This window comes from Tupaia chinensis, unplaced genomic scaffold, assembly GCF_000334495.1.
Source record: "Tupaia chinensis unplaced genomic scaffold, TupChi_1.0 Scaffold000521_1, whole genome shotgun sequence".
Taxonomy (NCBI): Eukaryota; Metazoa; Chordata; class Mammalia; order Scandentia; family Tupaiidae; genus Tupaia; species Tupaia belangeri.
The window spans coordinates 106,695-130,774 of NW_006160034.1; the positions used below are offsets into that span (position 1 = coordinate 106,695).

Consider the following 24,080-nt stretch of genomic DNA (forward strand, 5'->3'; position numbering starts at 1 on the left):
AAATAAATAAATACTGGCAAGTTGGGCACGTGTGCGCACGTGCCCAAGATCCCAAGAGGAGAATGAAGGAGAAGGGATTGCGGCCAACCCCTGGTGGGGGTGGCAGTGATTTCTTGCTTTCTGTCTGTCTCTCTCTGTCTTTCTGGCGAGCGCACACACCCTATAGCAAAAACCTCTTCAAAAACAAACAAACAAAAACAAAACAAAACAAACAGAAAAGACTGTTCTCTTAGTTAAAAAAAAAAAAAGTCAGTCAAGCTAAGGGAGATAAGAAGATTTTTCCTCTCTGCCTGTTGCGAGTTGAGAACGTATTTTTCCTGAGAATTCATAATCGTGGGTCTGCCCACACACTTGTCTGTGGGCCAATTTGAGGCATCAGAGTTAAAGCAGTGTAGGATGTTAATAGGCCCAAGATAGAAAGCAGAATCAAGGAAGAAACCCTCTGCAGAGACAGTTTCAGTGGAGGTTTGCAGCATTCTCACTAATAAAGCTAACCCGAATGTAAACCACGGTCAAAATTCACAATTCATTTTGAAATAGAGTAAGAATATACAACAAACTGCAAGATTAGATCCCCGGCCAATATCCTACCATTGGGAACCAGCAGTTAGCATAATGGCTATGTCGCTGGACTCCCACGTAGTCGACCACGGTTCGCGTCCCGGACCCGGTGGCTTAAACTCATGCCAGGCGCGTGTGCGTGCGTGCCCAAGATTCCAAGAGGAGAATGGAGGAGAAGGGATTGCGGCATGACCATTCCCCCTGGGGGGTGATTTCTCACTTCCTGTCTCTCTGTCTCTCTCTGTCTGTCTGGCGAGCGCATGCGCCCTACAGTGAAAATCTCTCCAAAAAAAAAAAAAAATCCTACCATTGAATAGAGCACATAATGACTATGTTTCAGCCTATTAAACATGCAAAAGAATTACATACACAACAAAAGATTTGCGGCATGACCATTCCCCCTGGGGGGTGATTTCTCACTTCCTGTCTCTCTGTCTCTCTCTGTCTGTCTGGCGAGCGCATGCGCCCTACAGTGAAAATCTCTCCAAAAAAAAAAAAAAATCCTACCATTGAATAGAGCACATAATGACTATGTTTCAGCCTATTAAACATGCAAAAGAATTACATACACAACAAAAGATTATGATACCAGGGGCCAGCAGGTGTACATTTTTTAAATTTTTTAAAAGAATTATTTATTATTTATCAATTCATTTATTTTAATTTGTTCAGAAAGAGACACACAGAGAGAGGGAGAGTGAGAAAGTAAGCCTCAAGGTCCAGGAGTAGAACCATGGTTGGCCTTGTGGGAGTCCAGCACACTTGACCAGCATGCCATCTGCTGGTCCCTGTACTGTTTTAACAGTTAAATGTTAAAGAGCTCTTATAATCTGATATTTTACATGTAACCTAGAATTTTAAACCTACTTATTGTCTAAAATGGCTAGATTATTATAAGATAAATATTCTCTTAAATTACTTTTAGATAAGAGCAATTATGATGGAACTTACTCTAGAGTACATTGGTCAATACAGTGCCACATGTGGTCTAACAAATTAATTAATGCTTAATAAGTTAAAATTTTAGTTTCACACTTCACATGCTCAATAGCCACATGCAGCTACTAAATACTGTAGTAGACAGCACAGGAATAGAACATTTCAATCACTGCACACAAAATAAGAATTCTCACAAATATTTTACAATTGCAGAGGGGTCAGGAAGGGAGAAAAGTTTATGTTTCAATTTTAAAAAGTTCTTTATCAAATTGCTTAACCCAGCAACCCAACAACTCAAAAGAAAACAGAACTCTTTAAATCTGGAAGACAAAGCATAGAAGAAAATCAGTAATGTTTTAGAAGAATGCCATAGAATTCTATTTCACCAGTTCGGTCTTATGTAATCTCTTTTGTTGAATTTGGTTTGGCCTTTCCATTAACATTCAACACTATAATTGATATTTCAGAACTTGTCCCTACCATTAAGTTGGCCTGTCTCTTGGTCATTTTCTGTTCTCTTACTTGTCTGTCTTTAGTTTTCCTGGTTTAGCACCCCCTTCAGAACTTCTCAAAGAGCTGGTTTGGTGTTGATAAGTTCTTTCATGTTTTGTTTATCCATGAATAATTTTATCTTTTCTTCCCACATGAAGGATAATCTTGCTAGATACAGTATTTTTGGGTGAAACTGTTTTAAACTTAACGCTTTGAATATATTTTCCCATTCTTTCCTTGCTTGTATTGTTTCCAATGAGAGGTCTGATGCTAGCCTGATGGGATATCCTTTGAAAGTAACTTGTTTTTCTCTTGCCAATTTTAGTATCTTATCTCTGTCTGTGGTTCTGGTCAATCTGGCTATGATGTGCCTTGGAGAAGATCTTCTTGGGTTGATTCTATGTGGGGTCCTTGGTATTTCTTGGGTCTGGATATTTGAATGCCTCTCTAGGTTTAGAAAATTTTCTTCTAGGATTTCATGGAATAGATTATCAATGCCCTGATTGGTTTCTTCACCTTCTGGGATACTGATGATTCGGATGTTAGGGCATCTAGTGGTATCTAGTATTACTTGTATATTATTCTCATTTTGGGGGGTTATTTTCTCAGTTTTCTTGGTGAATTTTTCTAGGTCAGAGATTCTATCTTCTACATCTGAGATGTGATGTTCTGCAAGATCTGATCTTCTTTTAATACATTCAAGGGAGGTTTTGATTTCCTGTATTACAGCCTGCAACTCTAATAGTCCTGTTTGATTCTTTTTTATGGTGTGTATTTCCTCCTTCAGTTCGTGGAAGAACTTCCTCACATCCTGGAATTCGTTGTCTCTTTTCTTCTGCATCTTCTGGAGTGTGTTGTTTCTCTTCTCTTGCATCTCTGTTAGCTTGGTCACTATGAATATCCTAAAATCCTTATCTGACATTTCCAGGAGTTCCATTATACTGACTGAGGATGATGAAGGGCTGTTCTTTCCCCTTGGAGGAGAGATATTTTCTGGATTTCCCATGTTTCTTGAGTCTCTGCAGTGGTGCTTTTGGGTCATCTGATGGATTATACGTTACCTCCTACCTTCTGGCTTTTTGCTGGGTGTTGGGTAGGAAAGTGGGGTTTGGGGCAGAGGCTTTTCCTGGTTAAAGGAGCAGAGAAACCCCACCTCAGATGCACATGGATTCTGGCTTTTTGCTGGCTGTTGGGCCAGAAGGAGTCACATGGTAAGGTTTTAATAAAAGTTCATTATTAGTACTATAATCACATCATCATCTTTATTAAAAGTAACTGCATACAATTTAAGCTTAGTTTATAATCTATAATGAAAGCATGTATTCAAATATAAGAAAATATTATAAGACATTACGTTAAAAGAAAAAGATTTGGTAGCCAATAGGTGGTGCGGTGGATAAGGGTGCTGGATTCCCACTGGCCAACCACAGTTTGAGTCCTGGACCTGGTGGCTTACTTTCTTGCTTTCCCTTTGTCTCTGTCTGGCTAAATTAAAAAATAACAATAACAAATGGAATTTAATAGTAAATAACTCTTTTTTTAAAAGAATGATTAAAAAAAGAAAAAGATTTGGCCTAGTCACGGTGGTGCACACTGATCAGACTGTCTCAGCAGGCTGAGACCACGTGTGATGCCCAGGATCAACAACAAGTTCAACGTAAAGGCCGAAAGTAGTGACATGTCTGTAATACCACCGACCTGGGAGACTGAGGCAGGAGGATGCAACACAAAACTCAGTCTTTAAGAAAAGGAAAGCAAGGAGCTGGCCCCATAGCACAGTGGTTAAGTGCTATACACTGTCAGATCCCACCTGGCTAACCATGGTTCGAATCCCAGTTCTACCAACTTAATAAACATGTCAGACACATGTGCATGCACGTTCAAAATCCTGACAGAAAGGAAGAATGGAGGAAAAAGAACTGAGGTGTCGCCATTCTCCATTGGGGGATGCTCTGTCCCTCTTGTGTGCTCACTTTCTCTCTTTCTCTCTCTCGCTGTCTTGTGAGAGCACACACCCTCTGGCGATGAAAAAACTTTGGATTAGGAAAATAGAAAAAATATGTAAGTCAAGAATCATGTCTAGGTAAGATAAATTACCAATGATTAAGACGCTTGTATATTCATTACAATACCTTTTATTACATATTTTCACTGCAGTCATTTCATTTTTTGGGAACACAGTTAATAAGAGAATAAACAATAAATTCCAATGAAAACTGGATCATGCCTACTGCATTGGCTAAGAGGCTGAAACAAAAAATTGGCAGAAAAAATTAGGATATAGATTAAATTACTGGTTAATATGATTATCCTGTAATTTAGAAAATGCACATGGATTCCCTGCCTTTTTTTTTTTTAATCTCATTCCCAAGTAAAAGTTTCTCTATCTTATAGAAAAGCCAAAGAAAAAGTATGTGACACTCTAATGCAAAGCAGACATCTTTAATTGTATATAGAATCTGGATCTGTTATCTGCCAGGTACTGTGATAGGAATCACGAAGGGAAAAAGCTCTGATTACAGACTCGAGAATCCAGAAGGAGCTCCTTGGGTTGTTACTGCAAGTGCCTGTTTGACACCATCATTTCAGCTTCATTCTATTATAAAAGAAGGCTAAAAAAAACATTATAATAATATTAACAGCTCCTGTTAGGATAGGTTTCACTAAGGTAAATAATCTAAAATTGTTCTGAAATATTCAATATAAGATATGTACAATGAGACTATAAGAGCTTGTCCAAAAGATACAAAACATAAAATTTAATTTAAAAGGAATGACTTATTTAAAGTAACTCATGGGCTTTTTAAAAAAGAAAGGGAGGGGGCGAGCAGCTGGCATAGCAGTTATGTTGCTGGACTCCCACATGGCTGACCACGGTTTGAGTCCCAGACCTGGTGACTTGAAATTCATGCTGGGCACATGTGCGTGCATGCCCAAGATCCTGGGAGGAGAATGGAGGAAAAGGGATTGCGGCGTGGTCATCCCCAGGGGAAGGCAGGGAGAGGGTTATGATTTCTCTCTTTCCTTCTCACTGTTTCTGCCCCCTCCAGCGAGCACATGTGCCCTAAGGGAGGAAAAAAGAAGACACAAAAACTAAACTAAACTAAAATGGAAAAGTAAGAATATAATGTGAATGTTAAATATAGACAGAAGGAGAAAGAAATTGTTCTTCTACAAAAGCAACACATTCAAATAATGCTGACTTACTGAAATGCGCAGTTTTGTGATTTTTCAGAATAAATCACCTGCAACATTACCCAGGTGTCATGCCATTATTATTCTCCTTCAATGGAGACTCTGAGCAATATATAGATAAAATAGTAAGCTTGGGCTGTGTTACTATCCACGAATAAATGTCATAGCTCGTATTATTTAAATAGAAAACTTTTGCTCACCAAAACTGAGAAAAAAAATTTAAGAGATAAAAATGAGATTCAAATTTCTTCATATTTTGTAATGTTCAAGTATTAAAAGTGACAGGACGGAACCAGCAGTTAGCGTAATGGCTATGTCGCTGGACTCCCATGTAGTTGACCACGGTTCGAGTCCCGGGCCCAGTGGCTTAAAACTCACGCCGGGCACGTGTGCATGCGTGCCCAAGATCCTGAGAGGAGAATGGAGGAGAAGGGATTACGGTGTGGCCATCACCCCAGGGGGGGATTTCTAGCTTTCTGTCTCTCTGTCTCTCTCTGTCTGGCGAGCGCATGTGCCCTATGGCAAACACTTCTCCAAAAAAAAAAAAAAAAAGACACCATCTCAAAAAATGATCCGAATCAAAAAGAATCCCTCATATAAATATAATTCTGTTGAAGTGTCTTAAATGACTATAAAAAAGCAAACAAGAATATTATTTCTTCTATGTAAAATTATTTGCTATAAGAAAGATGATAAGTCCAATTTATATTTTGGTGTAACTGTATATAACTACACTTAAAAATAAAATACAGGTGTCTGAAATTAACACATCTTTACAAATAACCTAGTCTGACATTCTAAGAAACAACGCTAAGTAGAAGAACATCACTTAGAGTCATCACACAGCTAGTCTAGATCAGATCCACCTTTAAGCTAACATGCTAGATTAATATTTTAGATTCATATTGAAGATTGAATTCGAAGGCCAGCCATTCACAGGACATAACTGCCAAACCCAGCCTGTAAAATGGAAGTCTGAAAGAATTAAAAATATGTGGACGTCTTACATTTTACGCATGAGGAAACACAAATGAACAGAAAAGGCCAACAAATTTTTCAGCAGCTGGAAATGCTAAATTTAATTACTGAAGAGAAATCATGCAGAGAGGCTGGCTGCCGAACATGATTTACAAAGAACGCAGGAAGTCAAATAAAAGTATCCAGAAATGTGCAGTATCCGATGGTAATGGTAAACCTAGGTTCCAGGAAGGTACAGATAATACATCCGATCCCAAAAAAACCTACAGCAGAAGACATTAGACTGTTAGCCCAGCCATAATCAAGTGTTTAAAAGTGTATTTAAACCTGGAAGACCTGCTGAAGACCCTGATAAGGACTACCTATGTACATGAAATACACAAGACAGGCCATACTATTTTTTATTAATTAGACAAACTAGCCAATCAAAGCATTGCTGGGTCTAACCGAATATACTATGAATATCTCCTGTTAAAAAGAATACTCATTGAAGAATGTTCTTTTCTTCTTAATAGCTTTTCTGATGTAAAAATGTTATGCTTACTATAATTTGATTTAATGTTTAGCATTTATACATGCAAATGCATTCATATATAGACATGTATTACACAAACACTAAAAACCATGTACACATTCACTACACAGACACATATAGACACACATATGGATGAGTAATCGTTTACTACAATGAATAGCCCTCATTTTTTAATCCACTCATCTACAGATGGCTATTTGGACTAATTCCACTTTCTGGTTCTTATAAGTAATGCAGCTATGAACATTCATGTACAAGGTTTTGTGTGGACATGTGGTTTCAATTATCTTGGGTATATACTGGCTGGAATTGCGGGGTCATATGCAACTCTGCCTAACTATTTGTAGAACTGCCAGACTGTTTTCGATTCCCACCAATAGCATGTGAGGGTTTCAAGTTCTCCATATTCCTACCAAGGTTTATTATTCCTGCCCTTCTCATTATAGCCATCCTAGGAGTCTAAAGTGGTATCTCACTGTGGTTTGCATTGGCATTTCCCTAATGAATAATGATCCTGAGCATCTTTTCATGTATTCATTGGCCCCTTGCATATCTTCTTCAAAAAAATGTTTATTCAAAGACTTCACACATCTTTAAATGTCTCTAAATTTTTTTTTATATGTCCCTCTTCATCGTTACGTTATAAAAGTTCTTTATATATTCTGGATACTAGGCCTACATTACATATAAGATTTGCAAATAGGCTCTCTGATTTTATGAGCTTTTTATTTTCTTCATAGTGCCTTTGGAACTCAAATACTTTTCCTTTTTTTATGGGATCTAATTTATTTATTTTTGTTCAGCTGCTGACAATCAGTTTTAAAGTCTAGAAGACTGGCAGAATTATGTTGCTGATGGCAAACAGAAAGCTGAGCATAGGGAGAGACAGAAAATACGTAATTCAAACTTGGAACATTAAAAAAATTTTTTTTTTGCCTTTCTGAATAAAATGTGATAATCTCTCCCTCTTTTCTCTCAGAATGTTAATCACTTTTTTAACCCACAATTTTATTTCTAAAAAGAGAGAATTCGTTTTTAAAACATTGTGCTACTTTTCTCGTTTTTCTCTATTTTCAACACCATTCATGTATTATAACCAAAGATAAATTTGAGTCCTACGTTTTAAAAAGTAATGAGTTTTTAGTGAATGCTCACTATTTCACATAGTATCAATAGATCTATCATTATTTACATACTGAGTCATCAACAGTATGGCATTTTCCCGTATTTGCCTTTTATAGTTATCATACAGCATATTCTATGTTCAATTATTTATTTTCTAAGTTGTTAACATAAAAACTTCTAAATAAAAAGTTTTAACTCAAAGACCTCAAAGAGTTTTCCCGAAGACTATATTCAAGTCAATGTTGTTACGGCCATTCAATTTTCCTACAGCTTGGGGCCAGCAGGTGGCATGGAGGTTAAGTCCCTGGACTCCCACATGGCCAACCACAGTGGAAGTCCCAGCCTTATCAGCTTACTCCCTCACTTTGCCTTTCTCTCTGTCTCCTCCTGGTGTATTAGAAATAATAACAATGATGACAAATAAATTAATTAAATAACTCTTTTAAAAAACGTTCAAAAAATTTTTCCTACACCTTTACTAACAGCACCAGCTATAGAAAGAATTCTAAGTGTTAGTAATTTGTGGTTTCCTCTTATTGAAAACGATAATTCTCTTTTCTTTTGCTATCTTTCCCCATTTATCTATTATAATCTTGACAGTCTCAAAATTTATCTTTTACGTATTTAAAAATATTAATACTTCATAATTCACCCAATTTTTTTTTCAGCTGTAATATTTGTTACTGTTGGTTGTACAAACGGCTACGATGAAGAATCTATAAATCGAGTCCTTTAAGACGGTCTGGTGTTTTAAAACATCAGAAAATTGTTCTCTGAAGAAATCAGGAAAAGAGATTATGCTGTTTTCATACTTGATCCACAATATAATTTCCACAGAGCTAACAATTCTTTGCTGCTCTTCTTAAGGAATAGGTATCTACATACAGAGTGTATGTGTAGGACTCAGTACTGCTCAGTTTCAGGAATCCACAGGAGGTCTCCAAATGTAATCCCCAAGGATAATGGGGGACTGCTGTACTTTGCACTGAATGGTTTACTTCAAGAGGGTGAGTTATACAAATACCGCAATCCATTTAATTGTACTTACAATATTTCTGATTTAGTTACCCCTAATTTTTTTCTTTTTTTTTTTTTTCATTTTGCAAGAGGGTGCATGCAATCGCCAGAAAGAGACAGAGAGAGGGGAAGCGAGACAGCATCCCCCCGGGTCATGGACACGCCACAATCCCGCCTCCATCATTTCTCCATCCCACCAGGATCTGGGGCACACACGCACAAGTAAACAACATGTTTTTCAAGCCACAGGGTCTGGGACTCAAACTGCAGGTCAGCCATGTGGAATCTGGCTGCCTTCACCACCAGACCACAGAGCCGACCACCAAAAAAGAAAAAGACACTGACCTAAAAACTGATTATAATCAATGGTCCTTGAAGGGATTCTTGTCAGAGCAACTGGAAATGTAAAGGCATTTTTTGCTTTTATTGTGTTTTGTTTGCTAGAAGGCACAAACACTAGGCAGAGAGAGAGGGGAGAAAAACCCTTCCGTGGGGCATGGTCATGCTGCAATCCCTCCTCCATCTTCCCCTTCTTACGAAATATTGGACACATATGCACCCATGCCCAGTGTGTTTCTCAGGCCACTGGTCTGGGAACCCTGTGGTCAGCCATATGGAATACAGCTGCCTTAATCCTCAGGTTGTGGAGCCAGTCCAAGATAAAGGCATTTTTAGAATTAACTGGGAAGACTGGATTTGGATTAGGTATTAGACGATATTAGTGAATTATTGTTAGATATTTTTGTAAATGATAACTATGTTATTATTTTATGGGAAAATACACTGTTTTAGAGATTCATGGAAACGTGCTGAGTGATCAGCCGTCACAAAGTCTGTAGCTTACTTAAAAACACTGGCAAAAAATAAGAATCAAGCAAATGAGTCAAAATACTACAGTTGTTAAATCTAGATAATGGACCTTCATATTATTCTTTCCACTTTTATATATATCTTTATTTAAAATGTTCATAATAAAAAAGTAAAAATAAACAAATAAACAAAGCTCAAAAAAAAAAAAAAAAGTGCCATTAGCTACATGATCAATAAGAAAAAAAAAATCTGGGCTGATACTGCCGCTCAGGGGAGGTACCCTGCTCAGGGGAGGCCGGATGCCTCATGGTACCTAAAGTTCGAATCCCAGCTGGTCAGCCTGAAAACACACAGGGAAGGCAGCAAGGACCCTGAGCAAGAGGGTGGCAGGACTCAAAGAGGAAGATGAGGTGTGGCCAGATCCTGTAGAGGGTACTCCTCTCCCTCTCTCTGTTTCTCAAACTTTTGCATGCATGCACACATGCTCTATCACAGATAAAGAAAATATTTCAAAAAGAAAAAGGAAAAAATACTCTATGAAACACAATAGAAACCTTGAAATAGCCTCTAACAAACGTGAGAGTAACATGGGACAAAGGTTTGGCAAGCCAAGGAGAGATGATTTTGGAGAAACCGGTTACACGTATTTGCAGAGGGGCCAGCAGGTGGCACGGTGGTTAAGGTGCTGGACTCTCACATGCTGACTGCAGTTCGAGGCCTGGATCTGGCAGCTTGATTTCTCACTCTCACTCTCACTTTCTCTCTCTTGCTCTCTAGTCAAACTGAATAGTAGTAACCATAATTTTTTTTAATTTAAATAAATTTTTTAATAAGTATTGAAGAAAATCAGATGAGTCTTATCTCAAATGATAGGGGAAAAAAATTCAGTCTTTTTTAAAGATTAAGAACCATAGAAAATCTAGAAGAAAATATGAAATAATTTATCAAAACTGAAAATAAGAAAAGTAGTAATAATGGAAAATTTTTAAATTGGACTGTATGGAAGTGTAAATGAGTGTGAATAATATATAATAACTATCATGATAAAACAATTCTGAGGGAAAATATAGTCATTTATAGATCAGTAAGAAAATCACTAACATAGATTGCATAAGCACAAAAAACAAACAGTCAAAAATAAAATTATCAGAGCCAATAGGTGGTGTGGTGGTTAAGGGCACTGGCCTCCCACATGGCTGGCTGGCTGTGGTTCAAGTCCCAGACCTGGCGGTTGGCTTTCTCACTTTCTCTCTCTCTCTCTCTCTTACTCTGTCCATCTATGGTCAAATTAAAATAAATAAAGTTAAATAAAATAATTCTTTAAAAATAAAATAAAATTATCATAGGCAAAATGAAGCTGTGTTTAAATTCACTAGCAATAAAAGTAATGAGAACTTTTAAAGAGGAATCTGCATACTTCTATTTGTCAAACTGAAAGTTATTCAATTAGGAAAATGGAGCAATGGGGACCAGCAGGTGGCATGGTGGTTAAGGAGCTGGACACTCCCACATGGCCAACCATGGTTCAAGTCCCAGACCTGGTGGCTTGCTTTCTCACTTCCCTCTCTCTCTCTTTCTGTGTCTCTCTCTGGTCAAATTAAAATAAATGAATGAATAAATAAAATTAAATAAAAAATAATTAAAAAGAAAATGAAAATGGAGCAATAAGAAAAATGAAAAAAGATACTCAAAAAACCTTATCCTCTGATCCCATATTTTCACTTAAAAGAATATACACAACTGAAAATCAGAAATGCAAATTAAGATGAAAAAAACTCAGTTCCTCACAGCTTTATGAGCGAAATCTACACAACTGTGTGTGATAGCAATAAAAAATTACATATTTATATTTGGGATTATCATACAGTTGTTTCAAATCATTTTTTTGAAAAAATTGTCATGAAGGACAATTACAAGAACTATTTTAATGTAGTATTTCAAAGAGGTATGCTTAATCTTTTAATTTGGTGAGTGGGTAGTTTCAGTGAATGAGTAAGTGACTATACAAGAAGACTTCAAAATGTAGGTGGAAAAGTAGAATTAACATTGAAGCATAATTTGGTACAAAGTTTTAAAAGCCAAGCACAGGGGGCCAACAGATGGCATAGTGGTTACATCGCTGGACTCCCACATGGCCAACTGTGGTTTGAGTCCCAGACCCAGTGGCTTGAAACTCATGCCTGGTACATGCTCCTGCATGCCCACGATCTCAGGAGAAAAATGGAGGAAAACAGATTATGGTGTGGTCATTTCCCTGGAAGGGTGGGCTGATTTCTCACTTTCCCTCTTACTGTCACCATCTCTGTCTTCTTCTCTTTCTCTGTTCCTGACAATTACATGGGTCCTAAGGCAAAAACCTCTTAAAAAAAAAAAACCCAAGTACCGCCATTTCATAATATATGCATTCCATGAACTTTTTGAAGACCTGTACATGTATTAAAACAAGATAACAGGGTAAAGGCTAGACATCTTAGCACTACTTTTATAATTTTATATAAGTCTAAAAGTACTTCAAATTACCAGTCCCACAGCTGACTGGTTTAGGGAGCCAGATCCCATAAGGCTGCAAGGAGGCCTAGAGAAACATGGCGGGCAGGTGTGTTTGCATGTATGTCTACATCCCAACATGACTGCGATGCGGAAGAGGAGGAATTAGGGCATGACCATGTCGTATTGGGGGACGCTTTCTTCTCTCTCTCTTAGGGATCACATGTGCCCTCTGGCAATTAAAAAACAGGTACTAAAAGGAAAAAAAAGCAAAAATAAAAAGCAATGAAAATAAAGTTGTTAAAAATGGACGACGAGTTAATTGTATTCTTTTTGTTTTCATTACTGTCTAAGCTATCTGCAATAAATGTTTCACGTATCATTAGAAAAATAAATTTGTATTTTTAAACGAAGAAAAACAAATCACCATCAATTAGTAACAATGCAAATACTGAAGAGAAAATGGGATATTTGTGAAAATGAACCCTAAAATTGGTATTCATATAACCTTAAAATATATATTTATTGATATACTTCACATCCCTTCAGAATTGTCAAGGATATGTTCTAAACTGTATTACTGAGGGGCCAACAGACAGTGTAGCGGTTATGTTGCTGGACTCCCACATTGCCAACCACAGTTCAAGTCCCAGATCCAGAGGCTTGAAACTCATGCCAAGTGCATGTGTGTACATACCCAAGATCCTGCAAGGAGAATGGAGGAGAAGGGACTGCAGTGTGGCCATACCCACAGTGGATGAATTTCAGATTTCCCTCTCACTGTCTGTCTGTCTGTCTGTCTGTTTGTCTCTCTCTCTCTCTCTCTGGTGAGCACAAACACCCTCAGGCACAAACCTTTAAATACACACACACACACACACACACACACTACTCCAACAGCAAAACCCTTACGGTATATAAGGTAGACAGAGAATATAGAGACAGACTATATTAGATTATTGCTGTGGGTTCTGGTTAAAAGCATCAGTTTAATAGCTGTGTGACCAAAGCCAAATCACATTCTCTAATCTATCCTGCTGACCTGACAGCTTTCTTGTGATGCTGAATGTAAGAGTGTGTATTAAACCACTTAGCAGAGGATGTTAAAGAGGTTACCTAGCAAAGTGGTAATAACTTTACACTGCACAGTCAACCCAGGTTCAAATCCAAGATTCACCACTTACTAGCTGTATAACCCAACACAGTTCAAGTCCCAGATCCAGAGGCTTGAAACTCATGCCAAGTGCATGTGTGTACATACCCAAGATCCTGCAAGGAGAATGGAGGAGAAGGGACTGCAGCGTGGCCATACCCACAGTGGATGAATTTTCGCTTTCCCTCTCACTGTCTGTCTGTCTGTCTGTCTGTTTGTCTCTCTCTCTCTCTGGTGAGCACAAACACCCTCAGGCACAAACCTTTAAATACACACACACACACACACACACACACTACTCCAACAGCAAAACCCTTACGGTATATAAGGTAGACAGAGAATATAGAGACAGACTATATTAGATTATTGCTGTGGGTTCTGGTTAAAAGCATCAGTTTAATAGCTGTGTGACCAAAGCCAAATCACATTCTCTAATCTATCCTGCTGACCTGACAGCTTTCTTGTGATGCTGAATGTAAGAGTGTGTATTAAACCACTTAGCAGAGGATGTTAAAGAGGTTACCTAGCAAAGTGGTAATAACTTTACACTGCACAGTCAACCCAGGTTCAAATCCAAGATTCACCACTTACTAGCTGTATAACCCAAAAGAAATCACCAATCCTTTCTATGCTTTGAGCTTTCTCATCTGTAAAACTGGGATAATGATAATCACATTTACCTCAAAGGATTATTAGAAAACATATACCTATTAAGAGTAAAACATATACTTGTTAAGAGTTTAGAAAAAATAAGTAGTGTTAAATGTGTTTGTTATTCTTTTTTTATTCTAAAAACACTCGACTGGCCAAAAAAGAAAAACAAAAAGCTTCATTAATTCACTAAAAAATATTTTGCTGGTTGCTATGAAAAAAAAATACTTGAATTCTTTATGGAAAAGAAAAGTACATAGGCTGTTACATTAAAAAATTAATCAAGTTCTTTCATGGCCCTTATTTCCCACACAAAAATCATGTTTTTATTACTTCAAACAAACAAACTGTCTGACCACCTGGTTTGCGGTTCCACTGAAGCGAATAAGAAGGAGTCCCATAGTACCGGAAACGAAATGCAAGCCAACACCAGCCAAAGGAACATTAGGACATTCTAACAGAAAAGGATTTTAACTTAGGTAGATTCCTAATAATAAAATCGTTACATGATTATCTTGCTCATATATGGTTTAAAGATACATCTCATTAGTTTAAAACTCTAATAGACAACTCTATTTTAGCAAAGACTGTCGCGGCACGTGTGTATTCGTACATACATGATATTTACAAGATAAGGTCCAGCGTTCGGCGTGACATGATTGTTTTCATAACCGTTCTGTTTACAGAGGTGAGATTAAAAGCATAGTGAAGACGTACTCCTAATCAATGATGTCATGACATGCATGGGCCCGCCACATAAATCAAAAGCACATGTCAAGGAGACCCCGCGCCAAGGATAGCCACGCAATGAACTGAAGGGCTGTACACTTCAGATCTCACTGTCGTCAACCCCTGGGTCACAGATGAAACAAGTCGGCCACTTTACAACCACAAATGGCAAATTAAATACATGACAACATCTCTGTTTTGTAAACGGAGGTAACTAGCAGTAGATAAAGTTCACATCTATTATTTAAGAATATGCAGCAGGCATTCAAGGCTGAATACAGATAACCTTTAAAACATAAGCTAAGAAAAATGTCTCCTCCTGTATATATTATTTAAGATTTAAGAGCGATACAGTCAGAAATATATGAAATAAGAGCATGCCTTCATCAACCAAGGTTTGTTTTATAAACAAAGGATAACGCTATTTCTATTAAAATGAACAAGTGGAAAATACAAGAAAATAAATATGCTTGCTCTCTTAACATTGACTGACGTGGAAAAGTTGAACAAATATATTTTCTACACTAAGAATTTTAGGAATGATAACATTAGCTTTGAAACAGTTATTTAGATACTTTATTATAATTTTTATAATATTAGTAGGTAATATTCCAAACCTCACTGCATGATAATCAAGATTAAAACAAAAAGATCCGAGACAAAGTATAATACTAAATAGCTCTGGTGTGCTGTATTTCAGGATGAAATCCTTTTAATATGTCCTATAGAAATCTAATAGAATTTGAACCACAACTGTAGATTAGCTAAATGGCCTGGCTGTGGGCCCCAGTTGTAACTAGGTGGTTCCTACCATACGCTGCTTTCGCGTGTATAAAATGAGGAATAATAAGTGTTAACTCAGAGATGTACTGTAAGGATTAAATTAGTTAATGCTTACACAGCGCCCGAACTAGCTGACACAACATACAGACTCGGGATCTTAGCGCAGTCCCCACTGTTCCTCACCTAACCTGCAGACACCTACTGCTGGCGCCTGTGCACACAGCACAGACTTGAACCGCTGTGTGCATTCATATGTGGATTTTTTCAATAAATACTATTAATGTTTCTCCTTATGACTGTCCAAATATTTTCTTTTCTCTGGTTTATTTTAATGTAAGAACACAGGACAGATTAAGTATAAATACCAACAGTGTTAATGCATGATTTTTGAGATCAGTAAGTCTTCCGGCCAATAGTAGGCTGGTATTGGTTAAGATTTGGGGGTGTCCAAAGCTATGTGCAAATTTTAGACTGGGCAGGGGCCCACACTGTTCAAAGGAAAATAATACGCTGTTTGAGTAAAATCAACTTAATCAGTTTCAGAAAATATTTTTCCTCTTTTCATTTTCACATTTTTCTCTTCCATGTCTCTCTCATTTATATACACAAGAACACTTATACCACCACAGTCACCTAAATTTTAAATAAAAAATAAATAAATAAAACTGTGGGACCACCTGGTGGCATGGCGGTTAAGGTGCTGGACTCCCATGTGGCCGACGGCAGTTTGAGTCCCAGACCAGGTGACTTGAAACTCATGCCAGGCGTGCCCAAAATCCTGAGAGGAAAAGGGACTGCGGTGTGGCCATTCTCCCCTTAGGGAGTGATTTCTCACTTTCTCTCTCCAGAGAGCAACGTGCCCTATGAAAAAAACTTAAAAACCTGCCTTCTCGAGTCAAGAGTTACAAGCAAGTAAACCTCTCCATAATTAACTAGAGAGGACACTCAGGAATAGGTTCCAGTTAAGCCCAGTAAGCTGAAACAGCAATTAATATTGTTTTCCCCTTTCTTTGAGACCTAAAATAAATTAACAATAAAAAAGTTCAACAAAAATAATGAAACGACGTAAAGAACATGCCAAAAAGCACCAGACGCTGAGAAACAGATTGCCGAAAGGAAAACAGACTGGACCCAGGCCTGGGGGTGCAGGGCACCATGTCCCCGTGTCCCCAAGTAATACTGGCGAAGCTGACAAAATTCGGAGACGTTTCCTTAGTGCCTTTGAACACGGACAGAAACGAACTGAGCAGGTGACGTTACCTCCTTCCTCTTCTAACTGAAGGTGCTGGAAAGAACCTACACTGCGAAAATCTGTGAAGCAAGGAAATGAAAAATGGGACCGATTTTCCTTGATGGAGAACTCCAGCCTTCTCTTTAAACTGACTGGGAAAATGATTCAAAGCCCAAGAGTACTGTCTGTAATCTCTGATAAAATGGAATGGCCTTAGTAGAAAAGATTTGCAGAATCTTGTGAGAGGGGCCAGATGGCAGCACAGTGGTAAAACGGCAGTGCACTGACCCACATGGGAAGGTTCAAGGTTCACATCTGGAGACTTCCCTGAGTACACCGGACACACACGAGCCCGAGAGCTGGCCGGCTGAGGCTAGAGGTGGGTCACTGTGTCGGCTGCCGGTGCTGTCTCTCTGTGTCTCTCTCATGAAAGAAACTTAAAAACATCTTGTAAGAGAGAGAAAAACTCAAGTATGAAGGCATCTGCATCCACCTCAAAGAAGCTTTCTTTTTCTCAGTGATAGCTACAAAATGTTGGGAAAAATCAAACTGTAGTTCGTAACTGGAAAAACAATCAGCGTTACCTATAGTGCAGTGAGGGGACAACGTCTCTACACTACTGCGTCTGTCTAAACCACCAGAGCATCCAGGCTGGGCATTCTAGGCATGAACACAATGAAGAGAAAGCTCAGTTGTTACCCAAACATATCACCAATAGGCCAATAGATAAATGACGAGCTAACTGATTTTTAAAAACAACTTTAAGATCACATACAAAGGAGATAATACAGCTCACTGAATGAAAGTACTAAAGATTATTCTCTAGTAATGAACAAGTAACAAAACCATGATTCAAAAAAAGGTAGAAATAAATGAATAAGGAGAGAGGTTGAAGAATCAAATAAAGAAATGAAGAAGAAAATACCATCATTATATACATCATAAAAAAAATTACAAATGTGAGACCAGCAGTTAGCGTGATGGCTATGTCCCTGAACTCCCATGTAGCCAACTGTGGTTCAAGTCCCAGACCCAGTGGCTTAAACTCACGCCAGGTGTGTGTGCGTGTATGCCCAAGATCCCGAGAGGAGGGTGAAGGAGAAGGGATTGCGGTGTGGCCATCCCCCCTGGGGGGGTAATTTCTTGCTTTCTGTCTCTGTTTCTGTCTGTCTTTCTGGCAAGCACACGTGCCTTATAGCAAAAACCTCAAAAAAAAAAAAAAAACCAATTACAAATATAAGGGGAAAATAAAATGTTAATAATTTTTACTGATGAAGAAGTAAGACTAGAGATCTAAGAAAGTAAAGCAATTAAGAAATAACTAATACATATAAACACATATATCTAACATAGGACTAGTAGGTGTCCTTAACTAAAGAAAGAGGGGATGAAAGAGATATTTCCAAATATAAATTTCAAAGGCTCATAGGAAGAATCTGAAGCTACAGATCATGACGAGGAACTATGCTCCAGGGTAATTTTCTAAATAATGTCTGATACTAAGTTGTAATGCTGCTGAGAAATGGAATGCCGTGGACAACAAAATCTCAAGCAGGAGAGAGAAAATGCTAACCACAAACTGAAGGGAAATACCAGAGTGTCCTCTGAAAGCAACATCGAAAGCCAGAAGACACAGAAGCAGGATCTGAAGACGTAAGGAATGCAAGCTTGCCTGAACAATTAAACCATCAGAATCCCATTCAGTATCCAGACAGCACTCGAATATCCTCAGACGTGCAAGAATTTTAAGTGTATAGCACGAGTTCATTGTATATAAAAAAAAGAAAAATCCAGCAAATTAAAAATTGAGTCAAAAGAAAGAACCTGGAGGGAACAACAGATGGCGTAATGGCTATGTTGCTGGATTCCCATGTAGTCAACCGCAGTTCGAGTCCTGGACCTGGTGGCTTAAACTCACGCTGGGCGCATGTGCATGCGTGCCCAAGATCCTGAGAGGAGAATGGAGGAGAAGGGTCTGTGATGGGGTCCCTCCATCCCTGGGGGGTGATTTCTCACTTTGCGTCTATTTCTCTCTGTCTCTCTGACAAGCGTATGAGCCCTATAGCAAAAATCTCTCACTTAAATTAAATAGCTGAATAGGAGGTGCGAAAAGAAAACATGAAAAAATGGCACAGAGAAATAATAGCCTCAGACATTATAGGAGGGTGTGCACTGAAAAATGTAATGTAAAAAGTAACGACATGAATACACTGAAAAGAATAATATGAATATCTCAATAAAGCCTTTGCTTTAAAAACAGAAACAATCGATCCTTTTTACTTTTTTCATAATTTATTAACCACCTACTAATTTAGAAAATAATTGTTTTAAGGAAACATTTCCTGTGTTCTTCCTTGATTTTTTTGCAGCCTAATACATTTTTATTCAAAGGAAACAAATACAGAAAATCATTTCGATGACTCCATAAATACCCCTGAATCCTACAAACATACACCGTACAGAAACCAAAACACGCTTTCTTTTAATAACAGGATGCTCATCTATTGTCATTAAAATATCGACTACTGTAAAAAAGAAAAGAAAAAGAAGATAAAGATTACAATATCTTCTATGAAATTCACACAGGCTCCTCGCTGGCGATGGAAAGCAAGCCAATTTAAAAACCCCTATGTTTCTACTGGCCTGTTTCTTTCCATATAAACAAGGAACAAGCAATGAAACATGGCTTCCCCGTTCCAATGTACAATCTTTATCTCTTAAAAATTCCTGAAAGAATGACTGCAGTGAGTACAAAGTACATTTTTAATTATAAATACTAAATTAATTTCAGTGTGTTACCACTGAAATAATTTGGTGAGCATCATCCTCTAAAACATATGGAGAATATTTACTTAGCGTCTAATATATTTTTCTGCAAGGGATACTGAAAGATGTAGAAACTATTAGGTAAAGCAGTAAGACAGGAAGTTTTTCTGGGTTTAGCCCAGTCATGAGTGAGCAGGAAACACCCATGCTGTGGGTACTGTGTGTTTTGAACATACAGATATGTGTAGGTACAGTAACTAGAGAAAAGTACAGTGGAAGGCAGCGGTGTGCTCCGGGAACATCCTCCCAGCTGGTTACCCCGGAAGCACTCTGAGCCGTACCAGTTGCTGCGGCTGAGGCTGCATTGCAGCTGTGGTCTGAACAGGTCCGCTGGACATCGCACCTGTTGCGAAATCTTCTCGGGCCTTCTCAAAACTAGCACCTGTGGCTCAATCTAGTCCACATCATCTTTTTAAAAGAATTATTTTATTTTACCTTATTCATCATTATTATCATTATTATTTTCCAGTTTGATCAGAGAGAGACAGAGAGAGAAGAAGTGAGAAAGCAAGCCACCAGGTCCAAGACTTGAACCGTGGTTGGCCATGTGGGAGTCCAGCGCCTTTAACCACCATGCCACTTGTTGGCCCCTCCATATTGCTTTTTAAACATAGCTAGTGAGATGACCACTGATGCTGTCAAAACTACTGCTAAGATTCCAACAGGAACGTTTGGGTTAAGATCAATAAGGGATGAAATCCAGCCAATCACTCCTGCCACTAGGTTGGGACCCCTTGATCCCTTTTTATTTTGCTAAATATACCTATAATGCTGAAATATACAGTCTTGTAAACCTGTCTTTTACATGCTATTATCTTTATTCCTAAAAGATACAGAAATCGAACTACTGGGTAGGTGGGTGTTGTGAGTGATGTGAACGTGTCTGTATGACTATTTTAATAGATCTGACAATACTGTTTTCCCATAAAAGTAAAAGTACACATTTCCACTGACAGTTTGTGGAAATTTCCATTGCCTGTCTCTTCCCCCTTATTCCCTTTCTCAGTATACATTATCATTCCTCTCACTTTCTCTCAATCTGAGAATAAAGAAGTGATCAGAATTTCTCTATATTTCCTTGAATATTTGTGGATCATTTTATATGCTTGTTGGTCACTTAGTTCTTCTGCGAATTTCCTATTTATATCCTCTGAAGACCTACCTGCTCTCCAGTCATTTCGTAAGGATTATCAGTAGAATGAATACATTAATCATTTACGTTATCTTAATGTTGCATGTAGTAATAAATGTCTATTTTTACATTTATACTTTGTACATATCTCAGTTCCACTTTTACAATTTTCCACACCTTTTTTTCCACCATATTTTACTACATTGGCCCAGCCTCTGTAGCGTAGTTGGTAGTATACCAAACTGGAGTGCTGGAAGCCATATGGCCAACCATGGGTTCAGATTCCCAGTCAGGTCTACCTAAAACAAGATCCTAATAAGCAGGAAAGATAGTGGCGGGGCAGGGCGGTGCATATCCAGCCCGTCAAGGGTTCTTCTGTCTGTCTGTCTCTCTCTTGCACACACACTCTCCCACACATTTGGGGTCCTGGACCTGGTGGCTTGAAAATCACACTGGGCCCATGTGTGTGCATACCCAAAATCCCAAGAGGAGAATGGAGAAGGGACGGCAGTGCGGCCATCATCTCAAACAGGTGATTTTTTCACTTTTCTTCTCACTGTCTCTCTCCATCTCTCTCTGGTGAGTGCACATATCTTATGGCAAAAATTCTTAAAAATTAAATTTAAAAAATAAGCTTAAAAACATAATTATCTGTTACCTTTTATCCTATATCCTTATTCCATCTAGATTTTAATATCTGCCTTCACAGCATTGTTTTAATATTTAGAGGCAAGTATATCCTCTAAGCTCTTTTTAAAAAATTTCAGGGCTATTGTAAAGCATGAATTTTCCCATAACAATTGGATGTCTGAATATCAAATATAATATTTAAATGTTTTAATTTTTTTAAGATAGAGTTTTACTATGGAGCATGTGCACTTGCTAGAGAAATTGAGAAAGACAGACAGAAAGGAAGAAATCACCCCCTGCCAGAGGGCTCGTCACACCGTAATCCCCTTTCCTTCCAGGACTTTGAGCATGTATGCACATGTGCTCAGAGTGAGTTTCAAGCCACTGGGTCCAGGACTCAAACTGCAGTTGACCAAGAGGGAGTCCAGCACCTTAACCATTACACCACCTCTGGTCTCTGAATGTTGTTAAGTATTTTTAAAGGGGACATTTAAATTCCAAATTAATTCCACTGTTAGTCTAATGGAATGGAAAGTAATGGATACTGCAATGAAATACCATAATTGACAAAAATTAACATTTTGTGACATTGATACTTTTTCTCTTTGCTATGAAGGACATTAGAGAAACAACTGGAAAGACAGAAATAATGTCTGTAGGTTAAACAACGCCACTGGACCAACATCAATTGTTTTCATTTTGATAACTGTGCCAGATTAAGACAGAGAATGTGCCTAGGAAATTCCCACTGAAGTATTTTGAGGTAAAAGTATCTTCTGACTTCAAGTTACTACCCAATTCAGAAAGGAAAAAAAAAGGGGTGCCCAGAAAAATGAGGTTAAAACTTTTAAATTAATAAAATCTGGGAGAAGAGTGAACAAGAGTTCTTGTATTATTCTTTCAGACTTTCTGTAAATCTCAAATTATTTCAAAATGAAATACTGATATAACAGAGAATGTGCCTAGGAAATTCCCACTGAAGTATTTTGAGGTAAAAGTATCTTCTGACTTCAAGTTACTATCCAATTCAGAAAGGAAAAAAAAAAGGGGTGCCCAGAAAAATGAGGTTAAAACTTTTAAATTAATAAAATCTGGGAGAAGAGTGAACAAGAGTTCTTGTATTATTCTTTCAGACTTTCTGTAAATCTCAAATTATTTCAAAATGAAATACTGATATAATCAGGGTATGACAGACACACACACACATACATACACATCAAGCCTCCAAGATAGCCAAAAGGAAATGACTTTTCACTCGTTTATATTTACTTTTTATCTTTCAATGAGATTCTATACTTTTTTCCAAGGAGTAAACAGTTATTAAATTGTGGCATATTTATCTTGTACTTACTAATCTCACCAATTCCTTTATTAATTCTCAAAGAAAAATATTTAAGAATTACTTAGATTTTCCTAGATAAGAGCATTAGGAGTTTGAAAGTAATCATATGACCTCTTTTTAAGCATTTATATGAACTATGGCTTGCCTTTACAAGAACATCAAAAATTACATAAAATAATAACAGTGACAGTAGGTATCAATTTGTTCCCAAAGAGTTCAAGTGTGGAAATTTGGGCTCTAATATGATAACACTGGGAAGTGGTAAGACGTTTAACAGTAAGACCCTCATTCGACGTGGGTGGGCGCCTTCCCACACAAGATTGGCATGACACTCGGTGAGCTGAGGGAGGAAGACCCACCTTCAATGTGGGCAGGTACTATCCCATCAGCTGAAAATGTGGCAGAGACAAACAGAAGAAGTGGAAAATTCTATGTTCTTCTCCTTTTCCTCTCTCTTCCTGTACGTACCGGTAGACTTGCCTTCTCTTGGCCATGTTGTGATACAATACCATAGGCTGGTCAGATTGCCAGTCACATGTCCTTAGAGTTTCCAGACACCAGAACTGTAAGCCAAATAAACCTCTATTCTTTATTACTCACCCAGTCTTCCTGGACCATATTGCCATTTCCCCTGGGTAGTTTCCTGTGATTATCAACAAAAGACTAATTTCCTCACCTGAACCACATGTGTAACCTACCTCAAATTCTGCATGTCTATGAATATCTTCTGCTCTCTGTCTGCTCAGGATAAATTCAGCTTCGTTCGCTACTCTTACGAGATGATCCTTCATTGTTTGGCTAAGCAACCTGTAAGAGATGAGAATTGCCAAATGAATATAAGCATACAAACACAGCACATAGGATTATTCACTGCTCAGAAGAGGTATGCAGTGTTATTTTTGAGGAGAAAGAAAGGTTTTTCTCTTCTGACATCATACGCTAAGAAATACCATTATTTCACGCTAACTGACGGAAGAATGTAACAGCAAAAGGCTATTCTTCTGACAAGAGTAGATTGGCTTCTATCAGACTAGCCATCCAATGAAAGCCACTAAAAATGCTGGACTAGGGACCAGCAAGTGGCGTGGTGGTTAAGGGCACTGGGCTCCCACATAGCCAACCACGTTTTGAGTCCTGGACCTGGTGGCTTGCTTTCTCACTTTCCCTCTCTCTCACATAGTCTGGACAGAGGACATTCTCTGTCCCTCTCTGGTCAAATAGAAAATAAAAAAGAAGAGGAGAGGAGAGGGGGGAGGGGAGGGAAAAGAAGGGGAAGGGAGGGGGAAAAAGGAGGGGAAAGGAGGGGGAAAAAGGAAAGGAAAGGAAGAGAAGAAAAGGGAAGGGAAGAGAGAGGAGAAAGAAAGAAGAAAAAGAAGAAGAGAGGAGAGGAGAGGGAAAGGAAGGGAAGGGAAGGGAAGGGAAGGGAAGGGAAGGGAAGGGAAGGGAAGGGAAGGGAAGGAAAGG

General features: G+C 38.2%; 1 protein-coding gene across 1 annotated transcript in view; it reads right to left on the minus strand.

Moving 5' to 3' along the window:
- Nucleotides 1–24,080, minus strand: part of LOC102501723 (lipopolysaccharide-responsive and beige-like anchor protein) — a gene marked incomplete at its 3' end in the record, with an annotated part of 350,771 nt that overhangs the window by 31,169 nt on the left and 295,522 nt on the right. Inside the window, 1 exon segment of the mRNA XM_027775072.1 lies at nt 23,315–23,423. Within this exon segment, the coding sequence (XP_027630873.1) occupies nt 23,315–23,423 (109 nt within the window).